Source organism: Arachis duranensis, chromosome 7 (assembly GCF_000817695.3).
Source record: "Arachis duranensis cultivar V14167 chromosome 7, aradu.V14167.gnm2.J7QH, whole genome shotgun sequence".
Taxonomy (NCBI): domain Eukaryota; kingdom Viridiplantae; phylum Streptophyta; class Magnoliopsida; order Fabales; family Fabaceae; genus Arachis; species Arachis duranensis.
Window position 1 is genome coordinate 13,608,018 of NC_029778.3, and position 17,320 is coordinate 13,625,337.

General features: G+C 37.2%; 1 protein-coding gene across 1 annotated transcript; it reads right to left on the reverse strand.

Annotated features, from left to right (window-relative positions):
- Positions 1–3,494: 3,494 nt before the first annotated feature.
- On the reverse strand, positions 3,495–10,176 carry LOC107457881 (outer envelope protein 80, chloroplastic). The gene is made up of 16 exons (XM_016076059.3): positions 9,513–10,176; positions 9,282–9,375; positions 9,089–9,171; positions 8,829–8,926; positions 8,679–8,748; positions 8,312–8,402; positions 7,727–7,808; positions 7,522–7,557; positions 6,883–7,036; positions 6,647–6,787; positions 6,453–6,523; positions 6,282–6,360; positions 6,091–6,206; positions 5,833–5,980; positions 5,419–5,488; positions 3,495–4,268 (listed from the first exon to the last, which is right to left on the reverse strand). Exons 1-16 carry the CDS (start codon positions 10,068–10,070, stop codon positions 4,114–4,116), a joined length of 2,046 nt encoding a protein of 681 aa, XP_015931545.1. The 5' UTR covers positions 10,071–10,176; the 3' UTR covers positions 3,495–4,113.
- Between the last annotated feature and the right edge of the window lie 7,144 nt (positions 10,177–17,320).

The following is a 17,320-nucleotide window of genomic DNA, read 5'->3' on the forward strand; positions in this document are numbered from 1 at the left end:
ATATTTATCTTTTTTTATTTTACACCATAATTAAATTTTTTTTGTTTTATAAAAATTAATGAATACAATAAAATAATTACTCGTTAATATTTTTTGTTGTACGCATTGACATTTTTTGAGTACAATAAAAAAAATATTAATATTAACAAATACGAGTATAATAAAATATTAATATTAACAATTAACAAATATTAATGAGTACAATAAAATAATTACTTATTAATATTTTTTATATTGTTCATTAATATTCTTATAATTAACAAATATTTTTTATTTTAAATTTAGTTGATATTCGTGTACTCACTCATACGTGTATTTATTAAATTGATATAAAACGATCCAATTTTTTAGGATCTAGACAAATTTTGTTATATTTGGAAATTTTATTTACCCAAAATATAAACTAGACCCAAAAGTCGAGAAAATTTAAAATGTAACTGACCGATCTTTTCTTTGTAGGTCGGACCGAAGCGTTGCATGGTAATTTTTTTACTCTCAAAGAGTTATACTTTTTTCTAATATCTCTCCCCTATTTCTAGAAGAGAGATCACAATAACCTTAAGATAAAGAGACTGTTATTCACCACAAAAGTGGAACTATTTCAATGAGTGATTATGGACTCAAACAACTTAGAGAATGGCTGCTCCCTTCAGACTAAGTCAGGAATCAATTCATTAAATATTTGGATAACTCTCGAAACAGTACTTAAACGAATTTTTTCAAATTTAATTAAAAGCAAAAAAAATAAATTTTAAATATTACCTCTTTAAATAAAATTTTTTATTTTTAATAATAAAATATCCAGTGCTCTACGGATTAAGTTATGTTTAGTTAGAGATCACCCAACGTTTTTTTTCATATATGGACTCGCAAGTTGCAAAATCTCTTTGCTCGTCTGTTGGTGATTGCCAAGTAAATATCACAGTTTACCAAAGTTCTCAATATCTTGCTTCAATATTTGTTGAGCACTAGTTGTCTGCTCAAGTGACATGGTAGAAATAGTGTGCCACTGCCACATGCATTAAAAATTCAAATTAATTCCTTTATTTAATTATTCATCTTTTCTCTCAAAGTGGACATGTATAATATAAGCTGGCCCATATAACATAAGGAGCTATAATTATGGTGAATCTACATAAACAAAATTGTAGTTATTTTCGAAAATAAAGATACAAGAGTTTTAAGGATGAAAATTAAAAATTTTAATAATATTTTATTTTTAAAATTTTAAATTTATTTTTTAATTTTTATATTTATCATAAACCAAATATAAGAATGAAACATAACTTAATTCAGTATATTTTACCTTAAATATAATACAAAAATTTAATTTAATTTCTGTCTCTTAATTTTTGTTTTTTTGTCTCTTTTCAAATACAATCTAAATGTAGAATTTGATTGATGATATAATATGAAAACCCAGCCATGTTTGGACGAGAACCATGTCTCAAACTTCTAACGGAGGGATTTGAAAAGCGAAGATGACAGAGATGGAGAAGTTAATTCAGGAGAGAAGAAGTGTTTTGTAATATTTTTTATTTACATACATGGAAGCACATTTTTTTTCTTTTTTGCCCCGCTGCTTTTTTTTTTCACTTTTTCTTCTTCTCTTTTTTGTTTACTATTATTTTTTTTGTTATTGTTGTCACCACTGTCACCTTCTCCTCTTCTTACTCTTTCTTTTCTTATTGCAATTTTTTCCCCTCTTTTCTTTATTATCATGGTTAGTATCATTACCTCCATCTCTTTCTCCTTTTTTCTTTTCTCATTTGAATTTTTTTTTATCTCCTCCTTCCTTTTCCTCCTATTCTTCCTCCATCATCATTATTATCATCATCGTCCTCTTCTTCTTATATTATAACAGAAAAAAGAAAGAAAGAAATAAGAAAAAATACATTAAAAAATATATTTTTGTGCTTTTGTAGCAAATTTCAGTGTAAAAACTAAGAAATTTATGTATTATTATTAAAAAATTTTGGTGTATTTGTATTTTGATAAGTTCTGCATAATTCAAAACTCTTCCTCTTCTTCCTCATCTTCTGCTGCCTTTTCTTTTTTTATCCTCGTCATCATTTTTTTTATTATTTATTTTTTTTATTTTCTCATGTTTTTTCTTGTTTTACTCTCTTAATAAGAATAAAAGAAAGAAAGAAATAAGAAAAACAATGCAGCAATAAAAAAAAATATTTTTGCTTCTTCTTTTTCATCATCATTTTTTTCTTATTCATCTTTTCCTTCTTGTTTTACTCTTTTAATAAGAATAAAAACAAAAAAAATCAATTAAAGAAGAAAAAGAAATACATAATGCTATAAAATTACTAGAAAGAGGATAAATCTATATTCATTTAACTAAAAGAAAGAAATATGAAAAAAAAAAAGAAAAAAATGTAGCATTAAAAAAGATATTTTTGTATTTTTGTAGCAAAATTTCGGTGAAAAAACTAATAAATTTATGTGTTATTGTTAAGAAAATTCTGTGTATTTTTATTCTGATAAGTTCTGCATAATTCAAAACTCTTTCTCTTCCTTTTCCTCATCTTCTGCTTCTTCTTCTTCTTCTTCATTTTCTCATAATTCTTTTTGTTTCATTCCCTCCAGAGGAATAAAATAAAAAAAAGAAAAATTAATGCTGCAAAATTATTAGGAAGAAAAGAAGAAAAAGAAAAAACGCAACAACAACAGCTGTAATAAAAGAACGACCAAAAAGAAGATTTCGTCTTTGTTTGTGTACTTGTTTTCGAAATGAGTTTATATATCGCAATCATTAAATAATTTTGGTACATTTCTGAGTTAATTGAAGTAGATTTTGGATTTAATTTCGGAATTAATTGAGGTGCATTTCGAAAACAAGCTCAACCAAAATTGCACCTTATTTAGATTCAAAGTGCACCGAAATTAAATCTAAAATGCACCGAAATTATTTAATGATAATCCTCTGAAAAACTTGTCTCACAATTAAAAAATTTCGTGTCAAAATTGAGAAACTTCTGTGTAACAGTTAGAAAATTTCGGTGTTATTTCCTAATAAATTCTGCATAACTCAAAACTCTCCTTCCTCCTCATTCTTCTTCATCATTATCATTTTCTTTTCTTGTTCATCTTATTTACTTTTTTAATAAGAATAAAAGAAATCAAATAAAGAAAAAAAATACATAATATTACAAAATCAATAGGAAGATGAATAAAAGAAAAAAAATATAGCAACAACAGCAGCAATAAAAAAACAACTATGAATATGATACACACAAAAAAAAGAAAGAAAAAACACGAAAAAAAGGAAGAAGAACGCAAAGGAGGAGAATGAACGCAAGATATGAACGTCAGAAGAAGAAGAAACACAAAAAAAATGAAATTTCTCGCATGTATTATGTAAGTAGGTTTTGTAGAGTTATGATTAACTTAGACTGTTAGCAAAATAATTTAGATGTGCAGTGGAACTAATTTTTTTTAAGTTTTACAGTCCTGGATATTGAAACAGTAAGAGGATCGCCACATGAATTAATAGTGTTGTACTTTGTTTATTGGTTATGGGATTGAGTTCGTTAACACAAACTGTCATCATTTACTGTCCTGACACTTTCGCGGAGTTTGCCATCTTACTTGTCGGATTGGGCATCTCAACTCATTCATAGTCTTTTATCTGTTTGTCGACAACCCTTATTACATTGTAGCCAGCGAAATACAAATCGGTTTACAATTTGAGCTTATTTTTACTCGATAACTCTAAATTTATTGTTCTTAGCTTGAGAAATTAGCACCCACTTTTTTCTTCGTCCATTGTCGTACGTCGGAGAAGTGTAGAACATTTATATGGATCCATAAAGTAAACAAAGTTGTACACGAAAGCCCCTTCAATTTGGCCATCTACCATCATCATCGGTTCTCTAAGATGTCCTTTCACGTGTTCCAATTGGAATGTGGACCCAATGCCATGTGTACCAACAGATTTCAACGCATAAACATAGGAAACCCAGATCAACCATTTCATCTTAGCAATACAAAACACTATCACTGCCATTCTTTTTTACCAAAAAATGATACACTATGCAAGCTAAGAACTGGATATGAAACAATTAAGAGGTGCTTGTTAAGAATAGTTCATGGGAAGAATGTTCAGTTTCTGTAGCCAACTCCGAAGTGAAACCTCTTGTCTTTCTTGTCATTAAAGGCATACTCAAGGCGCAACGGACCCAAAGGTGAGTCTACACGGATACCAAATCCACAACCACATCCGCTTCCGGGCTTGAACCTTGCACCGGCAGGGTCACCTAATACAAAACCATAACTCCATTGAATATGTCTCTAGTTGAAGCTAGGCAAGGATGAACATCATTGCCATATATTTAGTGGCTACCATTTAAAACTTGTTCACAACTAATTTATAACATATGACTGTAGTGGGTTCAAGACACATGCCAGGTTGAATCTTTCTACTAAAATTAGAAGGATGGTGGCATTCATGTTCACTGGGCAATCTCCAAAATATCATTTCGTATACTATAAATAAGGGTTAACCATAAAAAATTGGCTCCGAATTATTTAAACGCTGACAAAAATACACTCGAATTTAATTATTGACAAAAATGCCTTCAAATAATTTAAAAACACAACAACAATACCCAACAGTAAATATATATTTTCAAAAATACCTTAGAGATTGAATTTTGATACAATTTTTTGCAAGCATGATTATAAAAATAAGATATTATTATACATAAAAATTGGTAATTTTCGTTAAGTATATATTTTTTTATAATTTTTTTTGTTAACAACCAATAATAATTTTAAAAAATCACAAAACAATATATACTTAACAAAAAATCACCAAATTTTAAGAATAATATCTCATTTTTTTTAATCATACTTGCAAAAAATTGCATCAAAATTCAATCTTTAATATATTTTTTGAGAAATACATATTTAATGTTTATTTTTTTGCAAGATTATCTAACATTAAATATGTATTTCTCAAAAAATACATTAGAAATTGAATTTTGATACAATTTTTTGCAAGCATAATTAAAAAATTGAGATATTATTATCCTTAAAATTTGGTAATTTTTCGTTGAGTATATATATATTTTTTTTGTAATTTTTTTGTTAACAACTAATAATATTTTAAAAAATCACAAAAAAATATATACTTAGAAAAAAAATTACCAAATTTTAACAATAATAATATTTCATTTTTTTAATTATGCTTGTAAAAAATCACATCAAAATTCAATCTCTAAAGCATTTTTTGAAAAAATATATTTACTGTTGGGTATTGTTGTGTTTTTAAATTATTTAAAGGCATTTTTATTGATAGTAAAATTCGGGTGCATTTTTGTCAGCGTTTGAATAATTCGGGAGAATTTTTAGTGGTTAACCCTATAAATAAATAAATAAAAGCAAACAAAAGAAATCAGGACCTACCAGGGACACTTGGGCCTGTTCCAAGATCAGTTCCGTAGTCAGAAAATAGAACACCTTCTACCGGCCCAAACTACAAACACAGTGTAAGAATCAGCGAGTCAGTTGGTCAAATATTGAAAAAAGAATCAGTGAGTCAACTATTCCCCAACTATACAATTTAATCAAATGCAATGCATGCACCCACGATCACACAACCACGTGTATACTCCAACTCTTATAATTTAAAATCCCACCAGTATTCCCTTGGGAACATTATAAGTGGGTATTATTCCTCCATCGATTAACAATGCTTTTGTTTCCTATTTCTACTTTTACACTGAAACATTTAAAGGATTCCTAAAGATGGGGCACGCCATGAAAATCAGGATAAGCACAAGCTTAATTCAATGGGCAAGAAAAAGCTTGATGATGTACCATTGGGAAAGAAATTTCTCCAGAGCCAATAACATATGATCTACCGGAGCCCACTGCACCTTCATCATAGCCTCTCACGCTGTTTGTTCCACCAATTGCAAATGCTTCATAGGGAGGGAAATTTCCCACCACATGACCACCAGAAACACTAGCACAAAACAGTTTTAAGTTGGAAAAACAAACGAGATTTCTCATTCTGCTTTGATATAAAGAATAAAGCATTCATCCTCCTTTTGATGAGAAAGGTAGGCCTCATACCTTAAGTTAACGCGAGTAGGACCTATCTCAATGCCCTTCCTAGCCCGTGCATTCACCCTAATAAAGGATAGCCATTCAGGCAAAACAGGAAGCCCCTGCTCCATGTTAAGGGCAAACTGCAAAACAAGCAAAAAATCATGAATCATAGAACACGAAATTAAAAATGAAGAACCATAGTATGCATTACAAACCATTGAAGATCCATGGTCACCCGAACCAGTGTAAACAGTCTCAACTTTAGCGAGCAATGTGTCATCATAATTATTGCCACTACAAAGAAAAAATTTGATAGAATCAAAAACAACCACAGAAAATCATCGTAGCTATACTTTAAAACATGTTGCATGCACTCAGATTACAACCTTGCGGTAAGAGGACTGCTGTATTGATCCTTGATGATAGGAACCCCTTTGTCATCACGGACTCCAGCATGCTGGTTTAAAACATCATAAAAGGAAAAATTAGAGTCAAATAACACAAACTAACTGATAACGAATTAGAAATGACAATATTACTACTCACGTAAACAGCTAAAAAAAGGTTGTCAATGAAGCACCTGGAAAAGAAGTCCTGCCGTGCCACTCCATTTTGGTCTGATTGGTCGACTAAACTCTATACCACCTGTGATGCGGCCAATGGTCAGGATAATGTTGCCATCCCGGTCACCATGAACCATTGTCCCAGGAGTTCTTGAATTCTAAACAGAAAATAAATGAATATAAGAACACACTCTATTTTTTCTCTATCATCAAAATCAATCTTTGGTATCAGACAAATGAAACTTTGGGCTACCTGAATCATTATTGTTCTGGATGTTCGTTTATCATCTCCTTGAATCCAAGGGTCTGTGTAGTTTATACGAAAAATTGAGTCAATCTGACCCCTCTCTAAGGAAATATTGAGTTTCTGGTTTCTCCCAAAAACATTCCTATGAGAATAGGCAAAGCTGCAAGAAAATAAAAATAGATTTTACTGGACATCAAACTGTAAACCAGTTAGTCAGACCATAACATACAATATGAAAATATACACTGAAGCAAAAACAATTTTTTTTCCGTTGACAAGGGGAAGAACATACATAGGCATAACAAACTGAGATAAGCTAGCAGGAAGATGTTAATATCCACTAAATTTCTATATGGCCTAATTTCTATAGTCTGCAAAAAATACAGGAGACTAATCTACTTTTAGCTTCAAGTGCCATGTTTAAACATTTACAAATGTCAAACAATAGATAGTAAGTAATATATCCTATATGGAGCAACCAGCACGCTAAATAATCAATAAAATAGTTATGATTGCATGTAAGAAGGAGAGAATAACATGGAAGAAACATTAACTCATTGGATAAGATAGAAGGAGAGAATAAGATGCCAAAAGAAGAAACATTAACTCATAACTTCATCTATCACGACAGAAATATCAGCTCACCTTCCAATGAGTCCATTCAGTGTACCAGTTGTAATCCTGCAGGTACAAATAGTAAGAATTTAATAAGCAAATGAAAAAACTTAAGTGTGTATATATCCATAAAATAAAATACAAGGTATTGTCCTTTCACTTTCACAAATTTTTAAAGTAATGCTTTACAGTCATTTATAAAATTAAAACAAATATTTGGAATGGTCTCACTTACCCACTTGATATTCCACCACCAGCAGAAAATCCCCCACTAGGTCGTTCGACCACATTCATCACCATGTCAACCTTCCCTGTATCTGTAGGATGCCAAAAGGGGGAAAAGGGTTTAGATAATAGCATGCACTTGTTGGGGAGGGAAATAAAGACATTAAAAAAGATCATCTCAATTCTTTAAAAGTATATACATTTCACTATTTTCACCTTAACAAACAAGAACTGAGGTGCAGTTAAAAGTTGATAACGCACAAAAAGAAATACTTGGAAAAGAATTAAGTCACTTGCAGAACCCTGCAACTTACAACTCCTGTTTTAGCTCTCTTAAATTGTACTAAAGGAATAACTTCTATTTTCAGCAGTGTACTAATATCCTTTTTCTAATTCTGGCCTTCTAGTATTTTTGTAAATCGTTAGCTGCTTAGTTCCTCTTTAAGTTAGCATGAAATGTTCTACCCCGCTAAATAAAAATATTGATCCACAATTCTTCACACAGGGCTGGCGAAAAAATTATACTATAATTTGGAAATATTTCTTACAACTATTCAACTTATCTTAAAGCACATTTTTAACAGGTAAGCATTACCTGCTGGTTGAGGAATAATGCTAACATCTTCCATTATCCCCATAGTTAGTACAGTCTCCACATCTCTTTTTCCCTGAAGCATGCTGTAAACCTGGAATACTATTAATTATTATCCAAAATGCTTATTTAAGAATGGAAATTCGAGAAGGCATGTTTTGCCAAAGATTACTAAAATCATAGCTAAGATCAGAATTCCCCCTTCAATGGACAATCCAACAACCATTGAATAGAGCAGAGAATGCTGATCATAAGCTTGATAAATCAATGCTATAATTAGCTTAATTATATTGGGAAAACATATTTATTTGGCCTGTATCCCAGTTTTGTGCAAAATTTCCAAGTACCCAGTATTAGGTCAAGTAAGTACCTGCCCCTTCTTGGTTGTAATTTGCCTCAGTATTGTTTCTGGTTTTGTCTTCCCTATAGTGGGCTCACCTCTACAGATAGGAAACCACATTACTAACAGAAATGCACTATGCGTTTTTGTGTGTTGATCAATTTGAAAGAAGGTGCTTACGTCTTCCTGTCCAGAAAGCGTATGGAGATATTGTTGACCTCAGCCTCTGACACTTGCAATCTCAGAATACCCCCTGAGAGAATCTCAACTGCTGAAACCTACAAAAATTACCAAGGCAGCAAACAAAAAAGATTTGAAAAATGCCAATTATAACACTGGTCAGAGCATAAACCTAGCTCTGGGTTGTAACTCAACTATAAGTAAGAAGCGTTCTTATTATTAAAGCCTAAAGTTTGAACAAAAGTTAAGGGCAATTTTACCATAGCAAAAAGACCACGCTCCATGTACCAGCCATTGATGGAAGAAATTGCTTCATCCAACCGCCTCAGGTTGATAACTTTCCCTGGACAACTTTAACATGTAAATTTGACTACATTGAAAAATCATGTACAACAAAAAATGCAGCATTATTCTTCATAACTGCAAGATGCGAAACAAAGAATAAAAAGATACCATAACCATCTCGAAAGGAATCCTCTAAGAACTTAGCCGGAAGAACATTAGCTCCTTCACACACCAACCCTTTGAACTCTTGATTTGGTTCTACCTTATTCCAAAGGAAGCCATTACCAACGGAGTAATTTTACATCAACAAATTTCAAAGCATCCATCAGAACACAATGCAGATAAACATTAATTCTCACATTGCAAGAACAAGGAAGAGTATCGCCAAATGCCTAATACCTGAAACACCAATCGGATACCATCGCGAGTGTCAACCGCAACGGGCATGCAGGAGCAGAAGTAGCCACTGTTGATGATCCGATGCACATCTTCTTGCACCTCACGCACCGTAAGAGCCGAGTTCGCTCGACATGCTTTGAGCGCTTGCAGCGCCTCCGCCTCAAGGTCCTTCCTCTCGAGCTCCTCGCCGTCCTTGTTCCGAACCAGCACCTCGCTTATCAGAACCCTCTCTTCGCTTTGTCGAACCGAAGCAGGAGAAGAAGAAGAAGGCGAAGATATCCCCTTGAGCTGAGTTTCCTGCGGCTGAGTCGACTCGGCAAGTGACAGCGAAGCGGAGCAGAGAATCGGAGAGGACGGTCTCCTTTTGCCGGTGAGAGAGAGCGTGGCGCAGCATAGGAGTACGGAACGAGTCAACTCGTTGGAGTGAGTGTTGAAGGAGCGAACGAGTTGAGCGATGTGAGAACGTGCGGTTTCGAAGGGGCATCTCTTTAGGGGTTTGGGAGGAGGTGGGATTCTAATTGAGGAAGAAATGAAGCGAATGTCGTCGTTTCGAGGCATTCTAATACAGATTCCGTTTTGAGAGTCTGCTACAGCGAAGAGTTGCAGCTCACTGTTATTCCTTCTTCTTCACCTCACCGCTGACGACTCACGACTCACGAGCAAGGTAGCGAGAACCGTCAATGAACATAAATTAAAATAAATTATTAAAAATTTAATATATAATTTTAAATATTTAAATTTAATAATTTTTAAATTAATAAATTTAAAATTTTATAATTTTATATAAAAAATTTATGTTTATTCACAAATAATCAACAACAAAATATAAAAAAATAACATAAACAAAAAAATTCCAGCATAAACACAATGTGGCAAAGCAGTCAGAATCTAACCATAAACATCTCAAAATCAGAAAAATTTCAGCAATCAAGCACAATGCAATGAAGGATGCACCATAACACCATCAACAATTCAGAATAAGAAAATCAGCAACCAGAATCACTAATACAAAATCAGAAAAAATCAGCATAAACAACCCAAGGTAGAATTGTGGCAATATTTCTATTTTGAATCAATAACAACAAAACAATTCACCAAAATAACAAGTAGAATAGATTAGATTTAAAAATCAATCTAAGCAGAATTAATAAATTAAACAATTAAATTTATAACTCATCAACGACAGAAATCAAATAAAAATTCAAAAATTAATATCTCAAAACTCAAAATCATCAATAATACATAATATGCATATTTAAAATAAATTTAAATTTCAGAGGAATAGAGTCAGAGAGAGTTAGTCTGAGACTTGAGACCTGAGGGTTGAGAATTTGAAAAATTTATCCAGAGATAAACTGCGACTGTAGGACACCATACGAAAAAGAGAAGCAACAACGGCGAGACATAGTATGGAGAAGAGAAGTAGAAACAACGCTGGCAAGGAAGGGAGAAGCAGAAACGACGAGGATGGGAGAAGCAGAAACGACGCAGGGGAGGAAGGGAGAAGCCTTTGTTTCTGACAGTTACGTCAACTCAAACGTCGTGTCCGTTGGGGAAGTGTTGAGGGCTTTGGTAACGGTGCAATCTCATTAATGACTGCTCCGTTTTTACCATTATGCCCCTGGGTGTATTTATAAATACTTTCCCTCTCTTTCTATTTTCCGTTTCTGCAATCTTTCAAACTTCTCCTTATCTTGTTCGTGCTGCATTCTTGCGTTCGAAGACTTCTGTTCTTCTTCAACCTCTATTTTCGGATAAAGGTTAGTTTTGCTTTTTCCATGCCATGCCTTATGTTTGCATGTTTTGTTTAGCGAGTAGATAGGTTGACCCCTAGACTTCAGTTTCGTATCTCTTCTCTTTAGGGGCCGTGTTTTTGATTTTTTCTTTTCTTTTTTCCCTTTTTGTAGGTTTCTGCCACTTTTCTTTATATATAAAAAATGGCCTCCGTAGACATTCTTTCTCAGTGGGTTGACGTTATGGTTCTTGGGGAGGAGCCGTTGGTCGACGCTGAGTTCATCACTCACATTCGCACTCATCACAGGCTCTGTACTTCAGAGGAGGACGAGCCGAAATATGAACTGATACTCCCGGGTCCTGAAGACCGGGTCTGTTTTGGGAGAGTTAATGAGGCGGCCCCTCATTTTTTCTTCATGTATGAATGTATGATCACCCGTTTGGGTGTTTTTCTTCCTTTCTCCGATTTCGAGATATCTGTTTTGCACCACTGTAAAGTTGCCCCTACTCAACTTCACCCTAATTCTTGGGGTTTTTTGAAGATCTATCAGTTTATAAGCCATGCTCTGGATTTTCCGACTTCCTTGAGAATTTTCTTTTATCTTTTTCATATGACTAAGCCCTTTAGTGGGCTAAACAACAAACAGCAATGGGTGTCCTTCCGAGCCATTCAAGGTCGGAGGATTTTCACTCTTTTTGACGAATCTTTCCACGACTTTAAAAACTTCTTTTTCAAAGTTCAAGCCGTAGAGGGTCACCACCCCTTTTTTCTGGACGAGCATTCCTCCCCTCGTTTTCCCCTTTACTGGCTGCCGGCCACCCCTTGCGAAAAGATTGGCCTAGATGACCTAGACGAGGTGGAGGCGGCCATTGTGGGGTTTTTCCGAGAAGCATGGGGGAGGGCCCCATACTTAGATACGAGGAAAATCCTTCAGGGGACGTCGACTTTTGTTCAATCTTGCATAGGTAGCGCATGCATTTCTTATTTCCGAGTTGTTTCCGCCGACTTGTCATCTCTCCTCCTCCTCCTCCTCCTCCTCCCAGAAATGTGGGTACTCCCTCTCAACCGATTATTATTTCCTCCTCAAGTTTGACTCGACCACTCCCTTCTGCCCAACTACTTTCCGAGCCGGAGAAGAAGAAGCGCAAGACTTCAGAGTCTGGCCCTTCTTGGGAAGGTGGGGTTAAGGCGGATGCTCTTGCATTCGTCCGAAAGAACATCTATCCTCTTATAAATATGGATGATGTTTCTGTTCGGAACCACCTTACCGCTCTGGCCGAAGAAAGTTTTAGGGCGGCGGGAGTTTGTGGCAAACTTTTGGACATATTTGAGAAGACTCTCCTCAGCTCCTTGGGAACTTTCCCGAAGGTTGCGGAGCTGGAGGAGAGGCTTCTTATGTTTGAAAAACATGAGAGGGAGTTGAAGGAGGAGAGGGATAAACTGAGGAAGGAGAGGGATGTCCTCCGGGGGAAGGAGAGCCAGCTGCAAGCCCAATGCACTATGGAGGCGAATCTGAGGAAGGCAGCCCAGGAGAGTTATCAAAGCTTATTTAAAGATATGGTGGAGGTGAGGAAGGATTTGATGAACTCTCGGAATGCTTATACTGAGTTGGAGGACTCTATCGCCGAGGGCGCCGAGGAGTCTTGGAGAATTTTCTTGGAACAAGTCAGAGTCATCGCTCCCGACTTGGATCTTTCTCCACTACATCCTGACAAAGTAGTTATTGATGGCGCCATCGTTGATCCTCCTGTCCCCGAGGTCATTTTGCCATTGTTGATCCTCCTGCCCCCGAGGTTGTTTCCGAGTCAGACCTAAAGACTCGGGGACAGAGGATTATTGAGTCTCCTCCTCGTTCCAAAGATGCTCCGAGTTCTTCAATCCTTGCCCCGACTTCCTCTTCGGCTCCTCCTCCCGGTCCTGATGGCGCTTCTCCTGGTGGTGGTGATTCCTCTACTCCGATGAAAAAAAGACTTTTATTTTGTGGCTATATGGGGGTCCGGCCTGTGGGTCCCCCCTTTTTTAAACTTCTATTTATTTGTTGGTGGTTGTGAACAATTTCCTTCTGGCCTTTTAAGGCCGTAAACAAAATATTTCTATCTGTGCCCTTTTTTTGGATAAGGGTTTTAAACAAAATAAATGCCCTTTTTTGGATAAGGGTTTTAAGTTACCTTATGTGTGCACATGCTTTCCTGTTGTGGATATGTTTGATCTTTTTGGAAAAAACTTTTTGTTAGCTTGCATTGTTTTCTCGAGCCTTTTTCATTCGAAGGCTTATATGCAACTTTTAAGCTTTTTCAGGTTTTCCTATCTCTTTTGTTATCCTTTATACTCAACTTGCTTTAGTGAGTTTTTATGACTTAGGTTATTTTTGTGATGCGTTTTTCCTTTACTCGGAATATATCCGAGTTTTTCTACTCGGGTTCTTGTCTTCGACTTATGAGTCGAACTGTTTCCGAGTTTAATACGATCAACTCATATAACCTCTTTACGCCGACTTGTACCTCGTCGTTTTATCCTGACGACCATGTTAGGTCGGTTCATGGGATTTTCACGTTTTGTCGAGCTTAAGTCGGCGCGTTTCGTAGAAAGACTTATAAAAAATAAAGGAGGATTTTAAGAGAGATATTGTAAAAAAGATCTTTATTAATTGGGAAGGTACCTTTTTGCTACTAAGGGTCTTGACAGCATGTTTTCCCTTAGCCTCTACTATGATGCCTCGTTAAAAACCCCTCTCCAGAAAAAACCCATTTTCGGGAAAAAATCATGAAGCTGGGAAAAGAGTACATCAGGGAGTAGAGTTCGCTTCTAACTGTAGTACCTTTTCATATTACAAGCATGCCACGACCTCGGTAGCTCAGTGCCATCCAGGTCGGTTACTTTATAATAACCTTTTCCTAACACTTCCTTGATTTTGTATGGTCCTTTCCAATTTGCGGCGAGCTTTCCTTCTCCTGATTTGTTGACTCCAATGTCGTTTCTGATTAGGACCAAATCATCTAAGGCAAATGTTCTTCGAATGACTTTCTTGTTGTATCTGGTAGTCATCCTTTGTTTTAACGCCGCTTCTCTTATCTGGGCACCTTCTCGGACTTCGGGAAGCAAATCGAGCTCCTCTTTGTGCCCCTGTACATTTCCGACTTCATCATGGAGAATTACCCTTGGGCTTTGCTCATTGATTTCTATTGGAATCATAGCTTCTATGCCGTAAACTAGTCGGAAGGGTGTTTCTCCCGTGGCGGATTGGGGGGTTGTCCTATAAGCCCACAACACTTGGGGGAGCTCTTCAGCCCAAGCTCCCTTTGCTTCTTGTAATCTCTTCTTCAATCCTGCCAGTATGACTTTGTTGGCTGCCTCGACTTGCCCATTGGCTTGTGGGTGTTCCACCGAGGTGAATTGATGCTTGATTTTCATACTGGCTACCAGACTTCTAAAGGTGGCGTCGGTGAATTGGGTTCCATTATCTGTGGTGATAGAATAAGGTATTCCATACCTTGTGATAATGTTTTTGTAGAGGAACCTGCGACTTCTTTGAGCGGTGATAGTGGCTAGCAGTTCTGCTTCTATCCACTTTGTGAAATAATCTATTCCCACGATCAAGTATTTGACTTGCCCCGGTGCTTGGGGAAAAGGACCTAACAAATCCATTCCCCATTTTGCGAAAGGCCAGGGGGAAGTTATACTAATGAGCTCTTCTGGTGGAGCCACGTGGAAATTTGCGTGCATCTGGCATGGCTGGCACTTTTTCACAAAGTCTGTTGCATCTTTCTGCAAGGTCGGCCAATAGAATCCTGCTCGGATTACTTTCCTGGCCAGCGACCTTGCTCCGAGATGGTTTCCGCATATCCCACTATGTACTTCCTCCAACACCTCGGTGGTCCTTGAGGTCGGTACGCACTTCAGCAATGGTGTTGATATCCCTCTTCTGTAAAGGACATTTCTCACCAAAGTATAATGTTGTGCTACCCTTCGGATCCTTTTAGCTTCTTTCTCCTCCTTGGGGAGGATGTCGAATTTCAGGTATTCGAGTAGGGGATTCATCCATCCGAGGTTTAGGCCGACTACCTCAAGCACCTCTTGTTCATCTTCTGTTTTTGATACCGAGGGCTCTTGTAGGGTTTCTTGAATCAGGCTTCTGTTGGTCCCTCCTGGTTTGGTACTTGCTAACTTGGATAGGGCATCTGCTCTGCTATTTAGATTCCGAGTTATATGTTTAACCTTGGTTTCCGCAAAGCGCCCAAGAAGGTCCAAGGTTTTCTCCAAGTATCTCTTCATGTTGGGGTCCTTTGCCTGATACTCTCCACTTATTTGGGAAGTCACCACTTGTGAGTCGCTGTAGATCATCACCTTTGTAGCGCCAACTTCTTCTGCTACCTTTAATCCGGCAATCAAGGCCTCATATTCTGCCTGATTGTTTGAAGCCGGAAACTCAAATTTTAAGGAGACCTCTATCTGGGTCCCTTTTCCGTCTATCAATATTATGCCTGCGCCGCTCCCCGTTTTGTTGGAGGACCCGTCTACATAGAGTTCCCATGTAGTCGGTTTTTCCCCTTGTTCACCGGCATATTCTGCAATGAAGTCGGCGAGGCATTGGGCTTTAATTGCTGTCCGAGTTTCATATCTCAGATCAAACTCGGAGAGCTCTATCGCCCATTGAACCATTCTCCCTGCAACATCCGTCTTCTGCAGGATTTGCTTCATGGGTTGGTTCGTACGGACTCTTATTGTGTGAGCCTGAAAGTAAGGTCGTAGCCTTCGTGAGGCTATCACTAAGGAGTAAGCAAACTTCTCTAGTTTGTGGTACCTTAGCTCAGGGCCTTGTAGAACCTTACTGGTAAAGTAGACCGGGTGTTGACCGACCTCGTCTTCTCTGATCAGGGCTGATGAGATAGCCCTGTTTGCCACGGATAGGTATAGGACAAGGTCTTTTCCTGGTACTGGTCGGGTTAAGATAGGAGGTTGGCTTAAGAACTTTTTGAACTCTTGGAACGCCTCCTCGCATTCCGAAGTCCATTCAAATTGGCATCCCTTCCTCAATAAAGAAAATAGTGGAAGGGATTTCAGTGCCGCTCCCGCCAAAAATCTGGAGAGGGCTGCAAGTCGGCCATTGAGCTGTTGAACCTCTCTCAAACAAGTCGGGCTTTTCATTTCTAAGATGGCCCTGCATTTGTCGGGATTGGCCTCAATCCCTCTTTGTGTTAGCATGAAGCCTAGAAATTTCCCTGCTTCTACTGCGAAGGCGCATTTTGCGGGATTTAGTCTCATCCCATGCACCCTTATAGTGTTGAAGACTTGCGAGAGGTCGGTTAAGAGGTCGACTTCTTGTTTGGTTTTTACTAACATGTCGTCGACGTATACCTCCATTAAGCTCCCTAAATGGGGGGAAAACACTTTGTTCATCAGCCTTTGGTACGTGGCTCCTGCATTCTTCAATCCGAATGGCATGACCACGTAGCAGTAGTTGGCTTTTGGTGTGTTTACCATTTTGTTTTTTGACGAGCACTACATTGGCTAGCCATGTCGGGTATTTGACCTCTCTAATAAAGCCAGCTTCCAGGAGCGCCTGTATTTGCTCTTCTACTATTGAGGCCCTCTCTGGGCTGAGCTTGCGTCTTCTTTGTTGTACAGGTCGGGACCCTGGGTAAACCGAGAGCCTATGGGACATGAGCTCGGGATCAATCCCGGGCATGTCGGAAGCCTTCCAGGCGAAGAGGTCGGAATTAGCTTTTAGGAGTTCACCCAACCTTTGTTTCAGGGTTTCCCCTAGGTTGGTTCCTATGTAAGTGTTTTTTCCTTCCTCTTCTCCGACTTGTATCTCCTCGGTTTTTCCTCCTGGCTGGGGTCGTAGCTCTTCTCTGGTTCTTGTGCCACCTAACTCTATGGTGTGGACTTCTTTGCCCTTCCCTCTCAGATTTAGGCTTTCGTTATAGCACTTCCTTGCCAATTTTTGATCTCCCCTCACCGCTGCTATTCCTCCTGGAGTTGGGAATTTCATGCAGAGGTGAGGAGTTGATACCACTGCTCCAAGGCGATTAAGGGTAGTTCTGCCGATTAAGGCATTGTAGGCTGACCCTTC